Raw genomic sequence first — 26334 nt, forward strand, 5'->3', positions numbered from 1 at the left:
AGTGGATACACTTTTCCAGGATTTTTGAAAGAGGTGACAGAATAGTAATAAATCTGGAGAGGTCAGTGGAAGGGCCACCCTTATGCAAGGATATGATGAAGGACTTCTTCCACAGTTGTGCGACATAGTTTTCATTTGTTGAGCTCTTTATTAGGATGGATACTTGGTATGCTATTGCATCTGTAGCAGTCCTAATGTATTCTGGCAGGAGCTGGCCAGAGGCTACAGTAGTGGGTTTTAATTTTTGATGGAGTTTTTTTATAGCAGAAGTGGGGACTGACTTAAGGGAGAAAGACATGACTATGTTAGTTTTTCGAATTGGTGGAGCTAGGTTGTTGGGTGTAGTGGTTTTCATAAGGGAGGCTGCCATATGAATAAAGTAATAGTTAAAATTTAAGGCAATACTTTCATTTTTGTTTGGGGTGAATCTTATTTATCAGGAGAAACCGGTAGCCCTTTTTCTGTACTCAGTGTCTTATAGACTTCTTGCTGAGGATCTGTGTCTAGCCTTTTGAGCCATGACAGATCCTACCTCTCTTTGACCTTTTTATTCCTTTGCAGAACAAATGGTACCTAAAATATTCGATTAAAGGAACGAAACCTTCATCAAAAAATAAGTAACTCTTATTGGCAAGATAAAATTATATCTCAATGTATTCCCCACCATTGGGGAAAAAACAACTTTCATTATATGTCAAGCTTAGTCACCCCCTTGCCACCTTCAAGCTTAACCTAGATAACTGGATTGGCAGCCTGAAATTCTGCCATAGTCTTGTGTTGCCTCCTTGAGGCTGGATGGAACTTTTAAGTAAGGGTTTTTGACTAGGCTTGTACTGTCTGCAGACTGATTGTACTTTATGGGCCTGTGAAGGTGTGGATTAGTTTCTATGCATACAGTAATTGTGATACCTTGTGAGGAGCCGTTCTTGTCTTATTGATGTAAAATCCTTACCCCTATCTATGAGGCATTTTCTGAGAACAGTATGCAAAGTTCAATGACTGCTTTTAACTGTAAATATTTCATATGGCCAAGATTCTAATGATGGACAAGAAATCTGATAATGGTTTTCCATCTGTCTTTTGTAGAGCACATAAGAGCCCATTTGCTGCAGTTGTATTGAATTTAAAGGCATCATAAGCTGCAGATGGGGGGTTAGAGTGCTGTCCAAATAGGTTCATAGGTTCATAGGTTCATACTAGGCTATCTGCCCAAGGGCATTTATAAGCCTAGCCCATAGTTATGTGGCTTTCGCCACCCCTTTAGTTTGAATAAAAACTATGCCTATCATTTTGCTGTGCCTCTGTCAAGCAGTGACACTGAAGTAATCCCTGGAGTATATCTGCAATCTCCCATCCATTGGTCAAGATTCCTCTTGAACAAGGCTCTGCCTCACATGTACCGGGATTTTGTTCCACAGCATAGGGAGTCTCTGGGTGATGAATCTGTCCCTCCAGCACGTTCTATTTATAACCGTGTCAAGGTTTAAGTCTTCCGCCCTTGTGGTTCTGAGGGATCTAGATTTTTTGAGGTGAAGCATATTCATCAAATCTGGGTTTGACATGGCCTTATATGTCAGGCACAGGTCACCTCTGAGCAAGCGGTATGAGACTGAATAGAGCTGGAGTTCTTTCAGTCGGGCAGCATAAGACATATTTTTGAGACCCTTTATCCTTTTGGTGAGGAACTTTTGGGGCCTTTCAGGCTGCAGCAGGTGTCTGGTCAGATACATTCCGAACGGGGCATTGTACTCAATCATAGGTCTAATGAGTGATGAGTACAGGGGGACGATGACCTCCCTTGATCTAGATGTGAATCCCTTCATGATCAGGTGGGCGATATAGAAGGTTTTCCTAACTACTTTAGCAACATGAGTGTCAAACGAAAGGCTACTGTCAACCTGGGTCCCCAGATGCCTGATGACTTTTTCTGTGCTCAGTGGATTGCCACCTATATGGTAGCTAGGGGTAACCTTGTTTTTCCCGAAGGATATGATTATGCATTTTTTGGCATTTAACTTCAGGCCATGGCTCTGGCACCAGTTATCCGTTTCTGTGAGGCCCTTCTGGAGGATATCTGTGTCAGATGTGTTTTCGACTATGGCGCCCAGTTTGCAGTCATCTGCAAACTTTGTCAGCCATTACCCTCCTGTGTTTGCTTGTACTTCAGAAAAGTAGATGCCGAACAAGAGTGGATCCAGGACTGAGCCCTGTGGGACACCACTTGTGGCAGGCTTTGAGTCTGACATGGCTCCAGCAACTCTGACCCTGTGGGTTCTGTCACTTAGCCAGTTTGCAACCCATCTTGTGATGTATGGGTTTACATTCAAGCTGATGAGTTTTTCGATGATACCTGAGTGGGGTATTGTGTCGAAGGCCTTTGCCAGGTCGAGGTAGGCTGTATGGACTGCCTTTCCCTCATCAATGGCCTTGGTGACTGTCTCGAAAAAGTCAACCAAGTTTAAGAGGCAGGATCTGCCTTTGACAAAGCCAAACTGGGTTGGATCCAAAGTCTGCAAGTTCCCTATGTCTTTATTTATGAGTTCCATTATGATCCTCTCCATGGCTTTGCAGATAAGGCTTGTCAAGCTAATGGGCGGTAATTTCCAGGGTCTGTGGAGGCACCGCCCTTATGAAGTGGGACCACAGTCGCCGTGCGCCACTCCTTGGGTACGTATCCTGAGGTGAGGCTAAGATTAAACAGCTGTCCTAACTGTGGGTTTAATTCCTCGTTGAGTTCGTGAAGCACACAGCCGGGGACACCATCCGGTCCCATGGATGCTGTGTTTTTTGCCATAGTGAGGGCAGTTCTCACCTGGGCGTTGGAGATGTTTTGGGGGCTACAATCCTCTGGAATAGATATCTCTCCTTTTGGGGGGGAGAAGTTTGCACTGAACCTGTCAGCCAGTATGTTGGCAATGTGTGTAGGTTCAGTAATTTTCACATTATTTTGAACTAATTCTGAGCATATCTGGGAGTTTCCTCCTAGGTTTCTAACATAGCTAAAGAAGGCCTTATGATTCTCTTTAGAGTCCTTGGCGATTTTTCTCTCAAAATTTGCCTTGGATGATTTTATGAGAGCTCTTAGTTTTTACTTATAATGATCAAAGGTGTCTTACCTTTCAAGGATTTTGCTCTATCTTGTAGTAGCTTCCTCCTTTTGTTGTAGAGCTTGTTTATGGCTGGGGTCCACCAGACTGGACGCTTGCCTTTGGTACAGAGAGTCTTAGTTTTGTTTGGGATTGCCTGATCCATGCAGTCCTGTAGGTGCTGGTAGAAGGCATTTGTAAGTGATTCAGCGGTTTGAGTAATGTTTACCACTGGCTCAGGGGCCTTAAAGGAGACCACACTAGTTTTTAGAAGTGTGAAATCGGCTTTTGAGAAGTTTTTCACTGTGGTCTTTTTGTTTCAGGTGGGGCGGGATGAGGACCTCCAGCGAGATTAGTTTATGATCTGATCTCACCAGTGAGGGGTATACTTCCGGTGTTGAACATTTTGATCCCATGTTCGTGATGATGAGATCAAGTATGTTTTCTCCTCTTGTGGGGATGGTGACTAGTTGTTCCATGGCATTTGAGTTTATGAACTCCAGGAATTTTTGGGTTAGAGTGTTCGGGCTTGAGTAGTGTTCCCAGTCTATATTAGGGTAGTTGAAGTCACCTAGTATGATGGTGTTTGGAGATACATTTATCCCCTCCAATGTTTTCAGGAAGGCCATGTGAGGTTCCTGAGTTTGAGAGGGTGGCCTGTAACATGCTACAAATTGCAGAGCAGTCTTGCCTATGGTTAATTGCACCTGGATGGTCTCCGATGCATCGTGCGTTGCCACCAACCTTGAGGTGTGGGTGTCCTTTATGAATATGGACACAATCCCCCTTTCTTGGTGTTGTCCGGATTTTGGGGCGGAACGCATGATATGAGGTGAAACCTGTTAGTGCTGGGGTGCTCTCAGGAGCCTTGAACCAGGTTTCTGTCACAGCACAGACATCGATGTTCTCCATATTGAGAAGGGCCTCGAGTGCGTGCATCTTGAGATTGAGACTTCTGGCATTGAGCAGCATTACCCTTAGTTTTTTTTCCTTTTTGGTGTTCTAGGGTGGTAGGTTTAGAATTTGAGCCTTGCCTAAAAAAGGCACTATGGAGGTGGCAAGAGCCTTTGCCAATATCCGGAAGCCCAGGGGTGACAGGTGCAAACCGTCCCTTGCGAAGCAGCATGGCTTGTCCAGCATGTCATCCCAGGCAGACAGACATTGGATCCCCTTTGAATGACACCAGAATTTATGCCAATTATTAAAGCTGATCATCTTATCACTGTATTGTGGCATCATTCTAGGTGAAGGTAGGATACTGCTCAAGGTCAGGGTCATACCTGCCTGGGCTACATAATCAGAGAGCTCCTCGATGTCCCTTTTCATGTAGTCCAAGGAGGTACGTCTCAGGTCGTTGACACCAGCGTGGACAATGACTGAGTCGTACTTGTACCTGCTGTTGAGAGACCTGAGTGCTTGCGTTATGTGGCGGATTCTAGCGCCCGACAGGCAGCTTACTGTGACCTTCTCTTTACTCAGTCTGGTGGCGGGACGTCAGTGTGTCTGACTATGGAATCACCAATGACAAGTGTGTCTGGCATTTTGTTTGGCCTTAAGGGCTGAGACTGTTTGACACTCTGACTGTGTGGTCTATGTGTTGCATGTGTTGGGTCGTGAGGTGGTAGTTGTTTGGGTGTCTGCTTTGGTGGCCTCTGCTGTTTTGGTAAATTTTTGATCAGAGCCTCGAGTATGTCTTTGTGTGAGTATGTGTATGATTTGAAGTTGTGATGGTACCATGTGTGACTGGGTATGTATTGTGTGTGGTTACCTTCTCCTCCTGTCTGGTCTTGCCAGTCCTATGTTGAGAGAGCTCAGCCTCCAGTTTGGCCATATAGTTGCATCTCTCGCATGTATTTGTGTTTTGTGGGAGAAGGAGAGGATTGTCTGTGTACATGAGGCAATTGTAACATTGCCTCAATATTCCCAGGTTCACCAGTTGAGCTGGAGAGGACACTAGCAACTGATCCCTCGACATACTAGAAGTAGTAGATAAAGAGACTTTCAAAGGACTCGGGGAAGTGGGTTTTAGGCTGGTGGGGTACTATCTACAATAAGAGTGCTTTATCAAGGTGCAAGTACTGTAGGAGTAAGTGCTAGGCTTTACAGATAGAGAATAGTCTACTTGGGAATCAAGTAGAGATGAACTTACAGTTATAGGATATGCTGGTTAGATCAGCAGTACAGCTCGAGGAAGGTAGTTCTAAGGGAAAACTGGAAGAGTGGAATTTAGATGGCCCAAATAGTTTAACCTTGTTTAACCGCCGCTGCTCTTGTGTGCAACAGTGGTAACTCAGCTAAATCAGCTTACAGCGTTTAGCGTGTTTTATAGCAGGGGGCTGAAGGGAGCTAGGAATTGGCCCAAAACGACCAATGGACTACTAGTTTCTGGCTGAAACTTCATCAAATCGGACAAAAAGGCCGCTCAGTGCTTCCCACTCCCACTGGTAAGCAAAGAAACTTCCCTCCTTCCTAATAAGGCAATGGATCAGTAACAGGAACTAAAAACAAAGCCCAGGGTTCAGCAACTCTGAAACTGGACTACTCTAGTTCAGTAAGGCGGGAAAACAAGAGATTTTTTTTGTTTTATTACAGAGACAAGGAAAAAATATCACGGAAAAAATATCACGGATAAGGAAATAGTCAGTAGTGGTGCCATTCAGAGTGACATTGTGACATGTCTGGCCAGATCCTTTATCAGTAACCGATCTAACAATTTGGAGTTGGCTGTTTTATGTCTTTCATTGGTAAACAGCATAATAATGTGATAGGACTGTAGATACCTAGTGCTGAAGAATTTAAGCTGAAAAAGTCAAATCTTATTTATGTAAAGAAATAGACAGTTTTGTTAAATTGGTATCATTGATCAAAATCATCCTTCAACCAACTTTCTGTTCTTTGACGAGTCAGATTCGTGAATTGGACAGTCTCAGGTAGAATGCATTTGTAGTTAAGGTTAATGTGTCTCAGACCTTAGGAGTGTACTGTATGTATCTTTTGCATGTGTGGATGAGAGCTGACTGGGAGATTACTTGAGACCATCACTAAATGTTCCAATATGATTGGTATAAGAATCTGAATCAACATATTACATTTTGACACAATGCCAAATGTGATGTTGCTTTGGTTGAATGTTGTGCATTGTTCATTTGTTTATTTTTTTCAGATACTGAATTTGCTGTCTGTTAGAGGGGGGTGACACAAGCAGAGTCAAGTTAGGCATTTTCTAAATTTTTGGCACGCCGAACCCAAAAGGTTCAACATCACTGTACTAGACTGCAGGCATCAATGTTAAAGAAGCATTGCTTTAAATACTCTCTCTTATTCTGAAATAAGAAACTAGATTTTGTTTCTGGTGCTGTTATACAGATGATTATTGAGAAACAGATGTATATATTTTAGTCTAGCTAATTGTGAAACAAGCCGTCACTTTGCAGCACACAGCTGGCAATGGAGAAGGAAGAGAATAAGTATTTATTATACGTGAGATGTGAAATTTGTAACAGTTTTCCTCTAGTGAAAATTATTTTATATTAACAATACAGATATATTTTTTCAGGCAGGACATGAATAAACATTGTCAGCTTCCTATGACAGATCATTTGATGGTATTTATTTATTTATTTATGTTAATGCACTTTTATTTGTAACGAAACAATTGAGCTAGCTTTCCATGAATTTTCTGACTCAGCACTTGTAACTTTGATAATATCCGATATTTTATTCAGTGATATAAGTTTTCTTGGCTATGGACTAAACAGCTTTTAACTTCACGCAGTATCTGCAAAACCACCTTTAAGAGGAGGAGTTAAATTATTTCTTGTGTGGTTCATAACTTAAGGTCATAAAAAGGCCAGGCTCCACAATCTGAGTGAAATTAACATAACATATGGCCTGTGGAGATATTTGGGATTGGAAGCTTGTATTACCTTTAAATGTTTATTAAGTCCCATATTTGTAGCATCCCTGTACCTTTACAGCATTTCACAAATCTGATTATAATCTTGACTAAGACAGATTTCTGCATGTTCAATATGATGCTTGTCTTGTTGTTGTTGTGTCTTTCGGCTTTTCCCGGTTAGGGGTCACCACAGCGGAACTCCGGTCCGCTACTGATTGGCAGTAGATTTTTACATGCTGAGTTGCCGGCCCTGACGCACAACCTTCAACGAAGGTACGCCCATTCACGCATGTCTCCACACAGAAGACTCTCTAGCTGAGAATCGAACAGGACAACGTCTTACTGTGAGGCGACAATGCTAACGCAGCACCACCGCCACAGTCTGTCGGCACAAAATCTCCTTTAAGACACTAGCTGCTTTTCAATCTCTGCAACTCAGTTGTCATTTACAGAAAGACTGTACTGATTAAAATTAATGCTATATCAGAGTTTAATATTCTTTTTTCCAAAATAATCACTGTTAACTGTTGTAGCTGTTAAGTACTGTGTGCGAGAGATAACCCATAAATGATAGAATTAAATACATTTATTTATTTATTTATTGTACAATAGGTGAAATGGACTACTGGGTGCTTTTTATCAGTCATGATGTTAACAAATGCTGAAACTAATCACAAGTCCAGGGAGCAAATGAAAAGTACTAATTACAGTGTAAACATTTATTATGTTTAATCATCCACCATAGTACTGCAGTGAATCACAGAGAAGCATTACATAATTCAGTGAATGAGAGAGAAGCAATCACTTAACTGAAAGAGTCTTGAATAACCTCAATACAATGCACAGCACATGCAATGGATTCAATAACACAGGGAACGGTAAAGCCTTGCTGTCATTTAGAAAGGTTTTTGATTTGGCATTAAGCAGATAAATAACGTTATCAGCCCTAAGGTATTGCTAGTTATAAAAGATCTGAAGTAAAAAAGAGGCATTACCACCAAAAGTGACAACAACTGAGAGTGAAATGTTATTGTCCATAACAGACATACACATACACCATAGAGACGTATTTCTCATCTTTTTTTAATAAAGTAACAGACCACACATATTTCTTTGCAAGTGGTTACCTATTGTGTACTTCCTGTGGTCCTTGATAAAAACAGAGTATATGTTGTTTGAATGTTAAAAACACATCCTGAAGGGTCGCAGAGGCACAGAGTCAGAGTAGGAGTTCCACAGTCAAGAGTTCATGATATAGTGTTACAAGCAGTTACACAGTGAAACCGAATGTTTAGAATAAGAAATAATTTAGAATTGCCGAATGGCTTATTACTTTAAAATGAAGCAATATGAAACCATTATTTTTGATGTGATAGTTTTTTTAGAGTATGGCTGTTTTTTTATTGTTAAATTCAGTCTTTTACTGACTCCCCCACTAATGCATTGTCCAATTAGCATTTACAGGTATGTCAGAACTGTGCTAGTGGCAGTTCTCTGTGATCATTGTATATTTCTGATGTAGCTTCAGACAGGTTCCTTGATCCCATAAATGCCTGCCATGTTCAGTTATATCTAGGCTTGGATTTGTCATACTTTATTAGCAGCTGTTCTGGCATTACATGAAATTACTTTCACTGCTTTTGTCTCACCAACACATTGCGGCAGGTGGGATAGCCAGAGGTGAGATAACAGCTGTATTGCATCATCATATAAATATGAATCCATAAAATTCAACTCACTGATTCTATAGCCATTATCAAGTTAACCCATGACACCAGTGCCTTACAACTATCCCATATGAAATCTAACATATTTTTTTTAGCACCATTAAAAAATAGCCTGCTTATCCGGTGGAAATGAATGAAAGAATGAAAAACATACAACAGTAATGTCACCCAATTCATAATATATTTTTTTAACCAACTTCTTCACTGTATTCTATAACCAAATACCTAAACATTTAATACAAGTATCATGAAAAAGAAAACCAATTCTCTTTTCATTTTGTAGGTTTCATAACCAGTTGTGACGGCCTTTATTTATTTATATATTTGACAGCCTTCAAAAATACCAATTCTGTCATGCTATTTGAAGAGTCCACAGAAAACCTGATTGGGTTTCTAGTGCATCAAGATATCATCCTCAGACATCATCATTATCATCAACCCCCTTTTTTCCCATTTTTTCTACATGGGGTCAGGGTATCGTGTTAACTGTCACCAACTCTTTTGATTCAATGCCACACTCCTGCCTTCTTCAACATTCATGCCTGACTATCACAGATCTTCTTTCACACAATCCATCCACCTCTTTGCTAGATGTCCTCGCTTCCTCTTACCTTCTTCCTGTCTGCCCCAAATCTTCCTCACCAGATTGTCTTCTGCTTTTCTACACATGTGCCCAAAACACCGTAATCTGTTTTGTTTGATATCATCCTCAAACAGTGACATTTTAACTTCCTGTCTACCCGGTGTCTACTGACAGATAACTGGCTTATGAATTGTCACTGCCAGTGGTTCTTTACAAAATGGTGACTACAGACACCCTGTGGTAGAAATGCTGTCCAGTAGCAGTATGTGTCTTCAACCAAGCTGAGAGGCCCAAAGAAACTGCTAAAATTAAATTTGTAGACTGTTACAGTAACCCAAACAATGATGCCACTTTCCGTAAACAATACCATACCTGACGTAATCTAATATATCATAATATTGTTATACCTGACGATATTCCTGGATGCATCTTAAATCTTATGAAGCATGATTTAGCCACACCTGTAATGACAGTGTTCAGTCACAGTCTCCATACAGGTTTTGTACCAAGCAAATGGAGAACAACTGCAGCCATTCCCCTGCATAAGGGAGAAACTTCCACAGACCCAGGTAATTACAAACTCATAAGTCTGACCAACCTCAAATGTAGAGCCATAGAAAAACTTATCATGAAACTAATCAATAAGGATATAGGAAACTTCCAAACACTGGACCCGTTTCACTTTGGGCATAATAGAAGATCTAAATAAACTGGGAATAAACCCTTTTGTATCCCGCTGGATTGCCACCTGGCTCACAGATACAATCCAGGAAATTAAAATAAAGAAAGTTATCTCCACAAAAAGACCAGTCACCAGTGGAGTCACCCAGGGTTCTGCAATGGAACCTCTCCTGTTTGGCATCTACCTTTCTGAAGTAAAAGTCAATAACAAAGGGCTCTGTTTGACTAAGTTTGCAGATGACTGCAAGCTAGGAGCAGTCATTGAATCCCCAAATGACTTAGCCATCTTGCAGGAAGGTTTGTCCCAAATAAATAGCTGGTTCAAAATCATGGACTGAAACTAGTGCCAAAAAATGCATTATTGTATCCTTTGGGAAGTCATCTTGCTCAGGAAACTACCACATTAAAAATATGCCTGTATGAGTTGGCCCAGTTGTTAAGGATTTGAGAACTTATGTGGAGAGTGACCTAACCTAAGTTTTGACCAACATGTGTCCAATGTCATAAGAAAGCCCTTCTATATTGCACAGCTTATAAACAAAGGGACGTCATCAGCATGCACTGAATTGTTATTAGCGTCTAGTGGACTATCACTAATGTGTTGTCGAGTATCAGCAGCATGTAGGGTTGCCACCTTCCGTCATGGCTAAAACTGGAGTAAAGCCACACCCCTCGCATCACCAGTAGCAATCCACCCCTTTCCCACCCGCACTGCCTATGTTGTGATATCACAATGACATCACTGTGTGGGGAACACCCTCTTTTTCCGTTCCTGTTGCCTGCTTTCGGCTGATTTACTATGCTTTTCTGTAAAAAAAAAGCATAGTAAATCAGCCGATTTACAAACTCCGATAGTCTGTTTCCCTTTTGAAACAGAATACCGGAGTTTGTACAGTGTTTTCTGGACTACCAGAAAATCGGTTTGATTTCCGGATAGTCCGGAAAAAAATGGAGAGGTGTCAACCCTGGCAGCAGGTATTATAATTGTTACTAGCTTCTAGTGGACTATCACTAATGTGTAGTGGAGTATCAGCAGCGGGTATTAGAATTGTTACTAGCTTCTAGTGGACTATCACTATTGTGTAGTGGAGTATCAGCAGCAGGTATTAGAATTGTTTGCAGCTGAGTTGAAATGATAGATATGAAAATCAGCATCTGCAAGGCAGAGAGCTTGTTTTTTTCTCAGAAAATAACAGGTTGGTGCTGGTGGGATGGGATCAGGTACCTCAAGTAAAATGTTTTAGTCATTTTGGAGTCATATTCACAAGTGAATATACAGGAATTTGGGGGCTGACCAGAAGATGGGTTGTGGTGCCATTACTGAAGGTGTTCTGCAAGACTGTAAAGGTGAGTAACAGCTTAGTTATAGGGCAAAGTTCTCAGCTTAATGGTTACTCTGTGTCCCCATTCTTATCTGTGGTCATGATGATTGAACAGTAACCAAAGGATGTGTTTGTTGATACAGCTGCCTGAAATGAGGCTGTGTTATAGTGTCCCTGGTGTTAGTTTGCATGACAAGAGTCAGAAACGCAGCAGTCCAGGAAAGTGTTGGAGTAAGTGCTGTGGTGCGTCTGATAAATGCGTAGCACTGTAGTAAAGCTGCTGCTCTTTCAGATTTAAAGGAGCGAATTGTTCTAGTTTGGGCACCTCATGAGACTGTCTTATGGGTTTCTCCCACAAGATGTATATTAGGTATGGCACCCTCAGAAAAGACCATCAAGCAAGCCCAGGACATGCTGAAGAGATTATATCATGCAGTTTCCCTGGAAATGCTGATGATCCCGCAGAAGGATCTGAAGATTGTTGCTAGGGAAAGGAAGGTCTAGTTGGACCTTTTCAGGTTGCTGCCACTGTAATTTTCACCAGGATAAGCCATTTGGAAAGTGGAGAGACAATAATGAGGGTGATGATGAATGGAAATGAGGGTAAACGAGTGATTCAGAAAGGTATAAATATTTGTGCATGAGCCATTACTGCCAATGTAGCTGTAAGTTGTAATCCCAGTAAAGTGAGACAGAGGCTGTACTACTGTATTGGGGTAGCAGCAGGATTAACAGAAACGTACCTGTTTGATTCTCTTCTCCCTGATAGTAACTGTAAAGGGGTGCATCATTGCCATTCGCATCTCAGCAAAATCTGACTACATTTAATAAATATTTCATCCCCTCCATGACACAGAAACAGTGGACTGCTACTGTCTGGGTGTAGGAGCTGGTACAAATGTGTCACCCTCACATGCAGGCTCACAGGAGGAATGGAGAACCCATTCCTGTGGACACTAAGGTATATGCTGCATTGACAATCCTGGCTACAGGGACTTCCAGCAATAAACTGAGGACAAGGTAGGGATATACCAAATGCCACCCCATTTTGTAAGTGTCATCATATGCGGTTCCCACCTATAACAGAAGAAAGAAGCAGCACCTTGTTCACGTTTTGTAAAATAGCCCATTTCCCCCTGAGATACTAGGTGCCATTAACTGCACCCACCTTGCTTTCAAGGCCCCACCTGAGACACAGGGACAGTGCTATATTAACCATAAGGGATTCCTGTCCATGTGGTCTGCAGTGCACAAGGTATAATATACAACGTGTCAGTGCACCACCCAGGCAATGCCCATGATTTGCATATTTGGCATATGTGCAGATTATGTTACAGATTTGTGTGGGGTAACTTCTCCCAGGGATTTCTCACTGATGAAGCTAGACATACCCTGGAGCCACGTCTCCCGACAGTGACACAAAATCTACAGAGCATGGCAGGTAATGCATACAACATAGTTCTGTCACAGACTTGAAACATCATCAAATGTCAGTTCAGACTGATGAAGGCCTACTTTCACTGTTTGAGATGCCTCTGGTGATGCCCTGCAGTATGCTGCAGAAACCTGCAACAAATAGTTTGCCTTGTGTGCAGTGTTTATTGCATAATATGCTGGCACACACATATTCAGCAGTGTACTAACATTGGGGAGAGGATGTGCTGGAGTCAATAATGGAGGATATGCCTGGTGGGGAGATTGTAAAGGACCCAGCTAGAGGAGATGACCATGTGAGGTTTAGACAAGTGTTTTATGCTGTGCCACTGGTTGAGAGGCAGTGTCTTGTTCATAGCTATGAGCCAGATCAGACTTAACAAAGAGTAAGTGTGATGCATGCAGTACAGCAACCAAGTCATGCTTTATCATGCATGGACTGGCCACTTTGTGCATCAAACACAGCTTACCTGGTAACAAAGCAGTGAGGGCAGGGTGCAGTTGTTATTATATGCACAAGTGGTGAGGGGCACAGAGACACAGCTTGGCAGCAGGCACTGTGGGGTTGGGGGATAATGATGTTGGTGTGGGTGATTTGGGTGGCGAGCTTGGAAGAATGTGCAGAGAAGTGGTTGTGTCTCCAGTATGGTGTACAAGACCTGATGATGGTGGTAGTGGTTGGTCTTATGTGTGTGTGTTTGAGCATTTATGCGTGTGTGTTGACACAGCTCATACAGAAGATGCTGCACTGTGTATGCTTCTCTGTGACATATCCAGGGGAATATCAGGAGTTGTGTGCTGACAGTGCATTTGCCCTTCCATGGGGGCACCCCCCCAAGTAATGTCACTACCATGATCTGCAGTCATCACAAAACGTGGTATGTTCCTTGATTGTGAACAACAGGATGCTCCACATGTAGGTTCAGCAAATACACCCCAATTGCATGTGCATCCATGGTGTGCTGCATGACACTCTGCAATGGTAGTAGGCCTGGAGACTATAGTGCTATGAAACCTAGGCTGTTTTCTGACAACCCTACAGTGGGTTTCTCCTTTATAGGCGGAAGACCACTGGTAGTGAGAATGGAGGTGCCCACTTTGTTCAGCTGCATATGGATACCTTAAGGATACCAACTCCCCACTGTGCCTGTCTAAAATGCTTCATAAATAGGCAAGGTCTCTATAAGGGTATCATGCAGCCAACATACCACACCAGTCAGCTCTTCAATGCTGTAGTGGCATCAGTCTGTGCCTGTATGACTGTCCTGCATGCCCACTTGTGTTGGCCATATAGATAGTCATCTCATGTGTGGGTATGGAACCAAGGCATTAGCAGCTATCTGTACACTGGCCCCCTACTTTTCTCCCCACACTCATGGGAGCTGCCAGACTCCACTATTTTCTGTTGTGCAAGAAACAAGGGTGCATCCTGGAGTGCTGTGCTGCCCAACTCATGTTTTACTGTGGTATCCTGTACGTGATGTTTGAGTTACACAGATTGTAGAACAGTGTCTGTGGAAATGGATGGTGATATGTCTGCCATATTACCTGTGCCTGACAGTGCCACTGTGGCTGCAAACTGTGCTATGCTGCGGCTGCCTTCATTGTCATTTTCATATATTTCCTTGACATCAGACATGCCAACATCTGTGGTGGAAGACTCATATACCACTTTGAAAACAGACATACATACTCAACTGTGTCAGTTCTTCTTTGTGACACTCCCAGATTTCAGTGATGTTACAGTGCTAAAACAAAAAAAAAGCATGCACAAAATATATACCAAGTACCTTGTGGTGCAGAGTCACTAAGCACATGATGACCTAAAGAGACTGTAAGAAACAATTGACTCTGTGCAGTGTATGCCCTTTTCTGTCTCTAGGATGTTGTACTTCATGATATATGTGTAAGGAAATCTGTACCTGGGATATTACTCACTGACTGCTTTGGTGGCAGGTGAAGGTCTCTGGCAATGTCAAGTCTTCAACTGAGTATGAGGAAGCAGTCTTGAACTGCTGACAGAATTGCCAGGAACTCATCCATGACTTTTAGGGATGACTGTGTAGGCAGACCCCACCTATGGCTAGTCACTCATATGCAAGGTGGATTGCCTTGTTATGGGCATGATGGATCATGTTAGCTGTCCTACAGCATATTTGATATTATGATGTGTTACATCCACCAGCAACATTACCCTACACAACAAGGTCCAGCCATACATGTTCACAAAAGCCCAGTCACTCAGCTGTTATGTGCACCACAAGGAGGATCCACCAGCCATGTTTACAGAGGGCCTGCAGCAAGGTCTTTGGTTGTGCTTGAGAGAACTTCTCCATTTTTTTTTCATTTTTCTCTGACACCATCGTACTCTGTAAATGTTATGCTAGGTATACAGAAAGCTATATGCCTGTGATAGCTACTGCATCCACATCACAGTACCCCACCACACAATCCACAGGTAGCACAGACTTTGCAGCACTTGAGCCATGCAGATCCACAGACTGACTGTAAAGATTATTGCAACAGAGCAGCAGTCTGTGGTTACAGGTGTACCTTTACCACACTGCACTGTGCAGCATTTAGCTGTTAAACCTGCAGATGTAGTCTGTTTCTCTCTGCATTCTTACACATGTTCCATGTATCATGGCCCCACAACAGCAAATGGATTTGTTGAAGGTTTGCAACATCTGTAACATATATACCTTTATGTCTTTTGATGTGGGCAACCCTCCCCATAACAAATGGTTTCAAACAAACGACAGGTATGCTAAAAGTATGACCTTTGTCCACTTTTGTATACTCCCTGCCTTTTGTTGGTGTGTATCACAATTTGGTGTACTCCGTGGCTTTTCTTGGTGTGTATCACAATTTGAAGTGGAAGCCTACTGCAGGCCATCGCTGTTGAGGCCACATGAGATGGCAAAAAAATACTATTTTTTTTTTTTTTTTGCACGTTGGGGTGTCCATGATAATTATATATACTAACTCCAGGAATTATCCATTGTCACACAACTGTCGACCATCTGCATTGTCAACAATGCAGAGGTCAATTTTTCCTACACACGACCAGTAATATGTATGTGTGTGTGTGCGCGCATATATCTATACACACACACACACACACACACACACACACATATATATATATATATATATATATATATGGGTCTACCTGATAACGCCGACACGCGAAAACACCGACACTACAAAACCGAAAGTTCAAAAACACGGCACTTCATATGCCCAACAAACTGCAATCCCGACAATCAACAAAACAAATACCTTTTCTGAAAAACACACACACAACACAAGCACACCAAACACCTTACAAACCTACACTAAACCTTACATACACAACTATCTATGCACTAACCTTAACCCAAACCCTAACCCTAAGGTCCATCACTATCGCACACTTACCTTACCCGCACCCTAACCCTAACTCACGTAATCCGCCCCTAACCCTTAAGTATGTCACTATCGCACACTTACCTTACCTGCACCCTAACCCTAACTCACTTAATCCTCCCCTAACCCTAACATCCGTCCCTACCGCACACTTACCTTAACATGTTGGTGTTCTCAGCGTCGGGATTTTCAACTGTCGGTCTTCTCTGTTGTCGATCTTCTGGTGTCGGTGTTCTCGTTGTCGGCGTTTGAAGCTTTCAGTTAAATCAGGTAGACCCAGATATATATATATATATATATATATATATATATATGTATATATGTTACATTTCAGGCATTATGACCTGTCTGTATGCCATGCTTAGAAGTCATTAAGTAGGTCATCATAGTTATTACTACAGTTTATTAATTGTGAACAGAGATTTTTTAAAAATATTTTGATTAAGGGAAATAGACTAATAATGAGGTTGTAGATGCAGATTTAGCAGGAGAGATGGTTTTGGAATAAGGAATTCTGATGGCATGTTTAAACTGTGTTGAAAACAACATGAGGGCGGGATAGTGTGTGGATGAGCCTGGCTGCATCTGGGTGCATATGCTGGTAATGGAAGAGGGAGTCTCTTGTTTTTGGCTCACAAATCAATGCCCCCGTTTTCATTCTTCCCTCAAGGTTTTGTAGCCTAATGGGCAATCTTTTCTGGTCCCTCAGCATTTGTTGTGCATACTTTCCCTTTCTGCTTGTGCAGAACAGGAGCTGTAAGATAAGAAAAAGAAGACATTGTTTAGTACAACACCCAATCCTTTGCACTATGAAACCCACAAGAATTGAACATGTTGAAGAGCAGTTTCAGAATAATGCTACTGTTTGCTTTATACAGAAGAACCATTGTCCCCCCATGCTGGCTGATGTGACCATAAGCTCAGTATCAGTGCATTATTTGCATAAACCCTGAAGTACAAGGGGTAATAGGGTTGTTCCCAGCTAGCAGCTGCTCCTGCCCTTCTTTGACACAGGGTTGTGGGTGTTAGAATCATTAGGAAAACAGATGGCTCAGTAGTTAGTGGTCACCATAAACTGGAGCCAGATGACAGGTGAGTTTATGAGCTAAGAAAAATATATATTAATAGTTAAAATAGAAGAAATATTTACAAGGAGATAAGCAATAATGAGAAACACACATGTGGATGGCATGTAGAACAGGCTTCTCAATTTTGTGTATTATTCTGTGTTTTACTTTAGACATGTTTGCACTATTAGAATGCCTGTTGTTGGGGAGGCGGACCAGATAACCCAGCTCAGACAGCTATTGTTATGTTTCAGTACTCTGTGCTTTAACATCTGCCCCTTTAATAAGCAATATTCCAAATGCTGGCCTTAGCATACTATGGGAAATGCAATCTCAGAGATAGCTAGGAATAGAAAACCCTTTCCACATTCATCAACTGCACAGCAATCTCATTTAATTTCAGCTGTCTTATCTTTCTTCATGGAGACAGCTAGCTATCTGTGCATTTCATCATTTTCAAATCATTTTCAGAGGTGTTATATAAATTCATAAGGATTAGAGCAGTCTGCAGCATGTTAACTGAAAAGGAGATGTAGAAACATAACCAGAAAGATGTACAGACATTCCACTGCACAGAGAAACAGACTAAAATTTGTAATCACTGTTTTTGGCATGTTTTATTCATCATGCAGTCACAAGCCTGTTTTCATTTTTATTAATTTATCTCCTAACAGAAATGTAACTGAAATAACTAATGAAATTATCTGTGTTCTTCCCGGTGCAGCTCTCTCTCTCTCTCTTTTTTTTTTAACTAAGAGTGTGTGTGTGTGTGTGTGTGTGTGTGTGTGTGTGTGTGTGTGTGTGTGTGTGTGTGTGTGTGTGTGTGTGTGTGTGTGTGTGTGTGTGTGTGTGTGTGTGTGCGTGTAAAACTTGTATGTAGGTTACCATTTGCAAATAGCTGTACCCATTCAGTGTTACCAGTGATGATTTCATTATTCTCCACTGCTGTTGAGGGGACACTGTGATATTTGTGCAGCACTGCATTGTGCCTCCATTATGGTGGTTGCAGCAATGTGGAAGTGATACCATGTGCATGGAAGGAGATATCTGCTGGTATTGTAACAATGCATAATAACAGATGTGCAAACTGGACAGCGGTAACTTTGATTTCTGTACTGAGGGTTATGTTTCTGTAACAATATCATTGCCCATTTCATTAGTGATTGACATTTGCCTAAAAAGATGAAACCTGAGTGGGGAGATATTGCTGAAAATGGATAAATCTTGAGCCATACTTGAGCAGGATGGAGAGCAATATTATAACACTTTTTTAAATGCCTCTAAGTTTACACTATGTAAATAATTTTAAAAAGATGCAGTGTCAGATTTCCAGGGTAGCACTACAGTGTACAGATATATGTGATCAGGAATAATTATTTCTTCTGTTTATTTTTTATTAGGTCTACGTGGGGCTATTGCATTTGCCTTGGCAATACGTGATACAGAATCCCTGCCCAAACAAACAATGTTTACTACAACCTTACTTATTGTGTTCTTTACAGTTTGGATCTTTGGAGGGGGAACTACTCCAATGCTTACATGGCTGCAGATCAGGTCAGTTCTAACTTAATTTGCAAGTTATTCTTCATTGTAATATATATATATATAAACTGAATCTGCACAACGTGCGACATTCTTAAGTCATATCATATGAAATTGTCTTAGTAATTTAACAGGTACCAGTCTTGTAAATGTGCTATGTATGTTATATCATTTTATAGTGACTAACATGTAAAATACATTTTGTGCCACTGGCAGCTATGTCTCCATTTTAACCTTTCTCCGACAGCAGTCACTTCCAGAGAATATCCCTAGTTAAAGGAAAACTCCACCTTAGAACTAAAAAAAAAGTTTTTTTTCACTCTATCTTTATTTTCTGATCTGTTTTAACACCTCAAAATCACTCTGTAAGTGCTTTATTTGTAATTTTAGCCTGTTTTCCACATCATGGCTATGGATAGGGCTTGATGTATCAATGTGATCATGTTCTCCCTCAAATCTTTGTCTTTCCCATAATGCTTTGTATGACTTATGCCAGTCATAAGGAAGTAACTGTGAATTCCTATGCCACTGACATGTAATGGGATTTGTGTGAGCCACTGTTATCTTTTTTCTTTCTGTCTCTAAGCACCCTCATTTATGTTTGGCTCAGACCTTGTTTTACACTATACTTAGAAGTTGTCTGGCACAGCCAGAAAAGTAACTAAATTGCAGGCCTGTATTCAGGGTTTTCTTTTGTAGTCCAAGAGGAATTGATTCTTCAAGGGTGTCTCAGTGTAGTGACAGTTTTAACACCTCTGCAGTAGTGTGTGTGTGTGTTTGGGGGGACGGGGGACTGTCAATTCCTCTTGAACTACAAAAGAAAACCCTGAACAAAGGCCCACAAGTTAGATACTTTTTTGGCTGTAGCTGGATAACTTCTAAGTATAGTGTAAAACAAGGTCTAAGCCAAACATAAACGTGGGTGATTACAGACAGAAAATAAGCAGTCCTTTTACAGAAGGTAAAGAAGATAACAGTGACTCACACAAATCCCATTATATGTCAATGGCATGGGAATTCACAGTTACTTCCTTATGTCTGGCATGAGTCATGCAAAGCATTATGGGGAAGAGAAAGGGATGAAGGAGTACAAGATGACATTGATGCATCAAATTCCATTGGTAGCCATGGTCTGGAAAAACAGGCTAAAATTACAAATAAAGCACTTAGAGTGACTTTGGAGTGTTAAAATAGGTCAGCAAACAAAGAGTGAAAAAAAAAACAGGTTTTCTTTAGTTCTAGGGTGGAGTTTTCCTTTAACCTGTCCTTATATTGTCTCATTGAAAGGTCTAGAAAGTGTTGATTGGAGTGTGTGCTTCTAAAATTTGTGGTAGTCAATTGTTATAGCATTACTGAATTTTTTGGGCATGCAGTGATGCAGATTACTGTTTAGACTGCTTCTTTGACCCTTCATAGATTTTCTTGTACTGGCTGTGCTGTTTTCTACTTGAAGGCAAGAGACTAAGCTAAGTGATGACTTACAGATAGTCTGGGGCCTTACTGAGTGGCTACCCTTTGGGTTATGTAAGGTCCATTACTTAAATGATTAGCCAATGTTTTTATCACTGCCTTTAGGCAATCCATGCTTGTTATAACCATGAGTCACCCCTTTGCATCTTATCTGGTAGTAGTTGTGATCTGTTGTACATACAATTATGTTATTGTATGCCTTGCTGGTGTGATAAAGCAGTTGGCTAGGTGCCCTTATATCCCAAACAGTTGCATTAAAAAGGTTATCAAATGACAAACAAAGCTAGTCATTTGCCTCTATTAAATCTGCTGTGGATCTACAGTTAAAATTTTTCTTTTTTCCTACAGCTAACTACTTATAGCTGTCATTTTAGGATGAGCTGTAAGACACCTGCTGTTCTATTCAGTGATGTAATGACACACTGTCATTGTCTCAATCTTGCAATGTGTAAGTTGTCATTAATTTTTGCTTTTACAACCTGGAATGTCTCACTGCACTTATATGTTTCTCTCAGTGGATTCCTGAGGGAGAAAACTGAATCTAAAAATCCACAATGTAAGTGTTTAAGGTGCCACAGATGGCCTGTTTAAGGCGATGAAATACTGTTTTCTTTATTTTGTTATATTCTAGATGTCACAGCTAGCACTCAGTCTGAATGGACTGGTCCCCAGAAACATTGTTCCTGACTTGACAAGCATATAAGAAAAGTCATCTTACAGTTGCATTCAGATTCACTTAATGTTACATTCAGAAGCAGTTAAAGCTGTTTTGCCATTTATGTAGTTTTCGTACAGTTTTAGCTGTTTTATTTCATTTAATTATTGTTTAAAACATATCTTGGTAGCAGCCTGTTTGGCCTGGTGAGGGCCGCCTTGGAAAGAGAGCAGTGTTTATTCTAGAGAGAGTTGTTTTATTGTTGCTGTATCTATATTGCCAAACATTATTGACTCAGATTTATAGCTGTTTCTCCTTGGTTCTCTTGCTTTTTTGTTTACTTGTACAGTGGTCACTGTGCTTTCTTACTCTTTCCAGTAAGACTTCAGAGAGCTGCAACTGTGTGCAATGAATAAGGAACTTGTAAAGTGGTTTTCTGGATTTCTACTACATCAAAAATGTCAGGAAAGTTCATTTTTGCAGCTTTGTATTGTACTAAGTCTTTTGGCTGTTTCTGAAGTTTTAATACAGCTTTACCTGCTATATTTCACTTAATTACTGTTAAATAATTATCTTGGCAACAGTCTCTTCAGGCCTGTTATGGGGGCCGTCTTGGAGAGAGCAGTGTTTATTCTAGTGAGAATAGTTTAACTGCTGCTATTTTTAGGTAACAGAGTATTATTGGCTCAAATTTATAGTGGTTTCTCTTTGGTTCTGTTATTTCTTTTGATTGATTTATACTGCATTCAGCTGTGCTGAGAACACTGCCACTTAAGTTGTAGCTTAATAGTAGGTGGTGTGCACAAGTTAGATGTTAATTTTTAATTACTATTGAAATAGCACCTTTTATTTTGAAGGTATTAAGCATTGTGGTGACCTGAGCCAAACTTTATTGTGCTGATTTGCACTAATAGCTTCCAGCTGTACTAGTTAGTGTGTAGTGCACAAAGTAGTGAGACCCAGTAACCTCCCTTCCCTTAACACTCCCTCAGTCCCTTCTTTATCCCCTTTTGCGGTTCTGTCAACAGTAGCAGTGGACATCATGCAGAGATAGCAAACTGTTCCCCCTTTTATTGCCAGCCTTCAAGCATTTGGTATCCTAAGGCAGTATAAGAACTGTCTCATGCTTACCAAAGAGGAACTCCTTCTCAGCCTAGTTAACTCTATCTGTTAGAGGTGTAAATACCTAGCAAATTTGGAGGCATCCCTGTCTTAGCCAGAGGAATGCATTGAGCATTACACTGTCAAACTACCACCCATATAAATATAACATCCTCATACAGACAACATACCTCTGTCATACCCTGATATCATTAAAAAATCATCACCCAAACCTTCTAGAAGTCTTAAGACTAGGCATCAGCACCCCCCCATACACCTCTTACACATACCCTTATCCATATGTCACCAACAACATACAATTCCTGTGTCTACTATGGATAAACCAGCTACTGGAAACATTTTAGTAACTGATGAATGTGTTCTTTGACACACACCAGGCAGGGCAAGGACAGAGTTAGAGTTAGCTGCTTTTTAGGAGCCAAGACTGCAAACATATCAAGGGCTTTCAAGACCTTTTTCACCAGCAAGTATGATGGGAAACAGTAGTAAGTGTGAGAGTAATTGACTTTGCAGAAAAACCCTTTAAGTACATACTAGAATAGCTAGGTTCAAGGAAGATATAACTGAGTTCCACAACTGGCTAAGTAAGTGGCTTCATTCCAGGGGGATCCAGTTTGTGTTTCCCTGGGACTAGATGATCAGCAGTCTGATGTTCATTGCAGTGGATGTTATATAGTTTTCGTTTAACGATTTCTGCATACAAGTCACAGCCTCTGCTGTCTCCATTGTGCCTTTTTTGGACAGAGGTCAACTAATGAGCATCCCAACCTAGCAAACAAACAAGTTGAATCCCAAATTGGACAAACTCAGAGTATTCCTCAGTACTAGGAGTCTTAAAAATAAAATGCCTGATTTGGAGATACTTTTGCATCGGGACCATTTCCATGTTTATGTTGCAACTGAGACATGAATTAGATTTAAAGACAGCACGCTTTCTGTCATGGTTTTGTGCCTGCCACTCCCATAAGCCCACTGTTATCTATAATACAGCTTGTGTGCGTGTGTGTGTGTTTATCACTGACAATATTCCTCAAATGTGATACACAGAACCATCTCCCTGGTGAGCTTGTAGAACTCGAGCTTAACTTAGGGAAGTCATATTTCCAACTTATAGCTTCCATCCCGCCATATGTTGTAGAAATGATGCTACCATTATAGGGTATGCCAAACAATTCTTAGCTCGGTTTAGCAAGAACTCCCCAGAGCATCTTTCCTCAGTCCCACCAAGGGGGGAAACATTTGTAACTTGATTCTCACAAACCTAGATCCAGCTTGTTCCCTCCCTTTGGTTGGTCCCTCATTAATTAAGATAGACCACCCACCAGTTACCTTTACCCTCAAAATATCTGCTCCCCTGGTAAACAACACCACATTTATAAAATTTCAGAAAGGAAACTCTTTTACAGTTAAATTACCATTGAAAACTCTACAGTTAGCCCAGTATCTGCAGCCACCTATATTGAAAATCTTTATGCCCATTTAGACAAATGCATTGACCTAGAACTTAGACCAGATATAGTGGTAAATTTAAAAACAAACCTCCCTAGTTGTTATTCGATATAAATAAACTGTATAACTGAAGGAAGAGCCTGATTAATTTAGCATGTAGGGTCAGAATCCCTCTGCATGAAGATAGTATAAAAAACTCACAAATGAACTGGATGTGACCATAAAGACCACCAAAGCATCCCATGAACTCAAGGGTAGCAACTGAAAGAAAGGGTACAAGTTCTTGTTCAGTTACATTAGAAAATCAAGAAATAATTCACTACAGTGCTCTGAACTTTCCATAATGATGCTTCCCACTCAAACCTGAAAGAATATGCTAACATACTAGCAAACAAGTTTGTGTCCATCTTCTTCCCTGGAACTATCATCCCAACTTCAGTTATCCTTGAGTTACTGCCCCCATCCCCATCACCAAGAATTGTATCCTTTAGGTACTCGCAAAGATCAAAAACACTTCTCCCATGGTTTCTAACACTATACTGGGCTGCCTAATAAACAGCATCAAACCTGTAATCAATGTATATCCTATGAGCCTGATCATCCAGGCGCCAGTTCAGAAGTTTCATGCTCTGAAAATGTGGCAGTGAAATAAATAATTTAAAAATGCTATTAGGGTGCATTGGATCTTAGTGCATATGTCGGTCATGGCTTTAGAATGGCTTTTGGAATTAGGCTTATCAGGAGCAGCAACTTAAAAGATTATTTGTATATAGACTTGTGCAGTTTGACTTGATGTGGGTGGGTAACATAGTGGAGGTTAATTTATAGAGCAGTTTGACATGATGAGACCACCTGATTCAGTACTTATAGAATTTTAATTTTGGAAATTGGTTTTAACTTAATTTCCCGTTTAGGATACATTTTGATTTATTGTGGATTGATAAATTCTATTAGTAGCTATTAATTGCAAAAGCTTGAATATTTTTTGAAAGCTTTGAATGAAGCTGTAAAGTAAGTTGGAGAAACTCATTTAAATATATTGTTCATTTTTTTCAAAAGGCACATATAGAGAGTGTTCTTAGACTTTTAAAAGTTTATTGCAATCTCTCCGCAAAGATTCTCCAGTTTCAACAACTTTAGATCATTCAGTTTTAACAACTTATAACGTCTCATTGAATATCAAAGTAAATTATATTTATTATTGTTTTAGGATAGGAAGTCATGTGTTCAATACTTTTGTTGGAGAAAACTGTAGAAAAATAAAATTTTGAAACGTTTATGATGTTATGCAATGCTTATGTAACACAAGCTATGTTGGTACATTTTTCCACATTATTATACTAGATGTAAAATCTGTCATCTTAACAAAACTGTTATTTTTCATGTATTTTGAGGGGGCAAATCGGCAATTTTACAAAGTATGGGGGGGGGGCCCGCAGTGGTGCAGTGGTTAGCATTGCCACCTCACAGCAAGAGGTCCTCTGGTTCGATCCTTGGCTGGGTTGCCTTCTGTGCGGAGTCTGCATGTCCTCCCTGTGGTCACGTGGGTTTCCTCTTGGTGCTGCGGTTTCCTCCCACATCCCAAAGACATGCGATAGGTGGATTGGACACTCTAAATTGGGCCTAGGCATGAGTATGTGCGTGTGTGTGCCTTCTGTGGAAGGTTGGGTGCTGGGCTGGCAACTCGACAATGTAAAACTCCACTGCCAGTCATGAGTGGACAGGTGATCCACTGTGGCGACCCCTAACTGGGAAAAGCCGAAAGAAGATCTTGAGTGAAAAATACATGTCATTTAATTATTGGCATTCATAGTCAAAGTTGACTCAAGTGTCACTAGGTATCTTTGACAGGGATGTGAAAGTATAATGCAGTTATATTATATTATATTATATTATATCTGAATTTGCAATGAATTTATATAGGAACAATTGGTAAGTACTGTAAGGATTATAACAGTATTAAAGTTAAGTTACAAGTTTAAGAAATGATTTTCATTGTAGTACTTAATGCAGTTACATATTTTTTTAGATTTCCTGTTCAGTATTTAAACATAAATGAGTGATTCAAGACTGTGTCACTAGTTTGTTTGAGATCGTTTTTCTTTTTTGACAGTATGTGTGCTATTTTTTTTTGTGTTTATGTTTTATGTGTTATATGTATCAAACTATTGCTTTTCTGAAAATAGTAGGAGCAGTTACAACTTTTGTTTCCAGCACCATCTGTGCTTGTTTTGTGTATTTTCTTGTCTTGTATCCTATTAGGAAGTCTCTGTCACTGTTAGATATCCATTATAATTATTAGTAACCAAAATCAGTGATGGCAACCTCCTCCAACAGTAACTAATAAAACTTACTGCCCATTTATGTGGTTTGGTTTGTTGAAGTTTGGCGCTTATAGTTAATTTTCACTAGAAGTAAGGATGTTTTAAAGGGCATTGAGTGAAGGGGGTGACAACACTTATGAGAAAATGGTTACCTGAAATGAATGTTGCATGAGATGTGAGCTGTTATCTTGGCTTGTCTGAGCCATTCTTTGATACACTCCAGTTAAATGTCTTTCTGAATCTGTGTACAGGTTATTGGATTTAGTGAAGTAAAATGATAGTGATTAATGTTTACCACTTTCACATGATAAAGACTAACAAGAAAAAAAATAAGCCTGTACCTGTCATTTTTAAAAAGTTATGATATATAATTCATTATCTTGCATTGTAAGTGGACATTTCTAATTTGAATTGCCAGTGGGTTTCAGCCAGTAATGGGTCTGCTGATAAAATTAAAAAAAATCACATGAATTAAGTTTTAATATTTTTTTTATTTATATGCAGACCTCTGAACCAATCGGGGACAAATTTCAACAGAATAAGGGACAAGTCACGAAAAAATCAGG

General features: G+C 40.5%; 1 protein-coding gene across 1 annotated transcript in view; it reads left to right on the forward strand.

Annotated features, from left to right (window-relative positions):
* Positions 1-26334, forward strand: part of SLC9A9 (solute carrier family 9 member A9) — a 3618317-nt gene that overhangs the window by 2315948 nt on the left and 1276035 nt on the right. The window contains exon 15 of the mRNA XM_044071972.1: positions 18607-18760. Within this exon, the coding sequence (XP_043927907.1) occupies positions 18607-18760 (154 nt within the window). The remainder of the gene's footprint in view (positions 1-18606; positions 18761-26334) is intronic.

This window comes from Protopterus annectens, chromosome 5.part0, assembly GCF_019279795.1.
Source record: "Protopterus annectens isolate FY-2018-M chromosome 5.part0, PAN1.0, whole genome shotgun sequence".
In the NCBI taxonomy this organism is placed as follows: Eukaryota; Metazoa; Chordata; order Ceratodontiformes; family Protopteridae; genus Protopterus; species Protopterus annectens.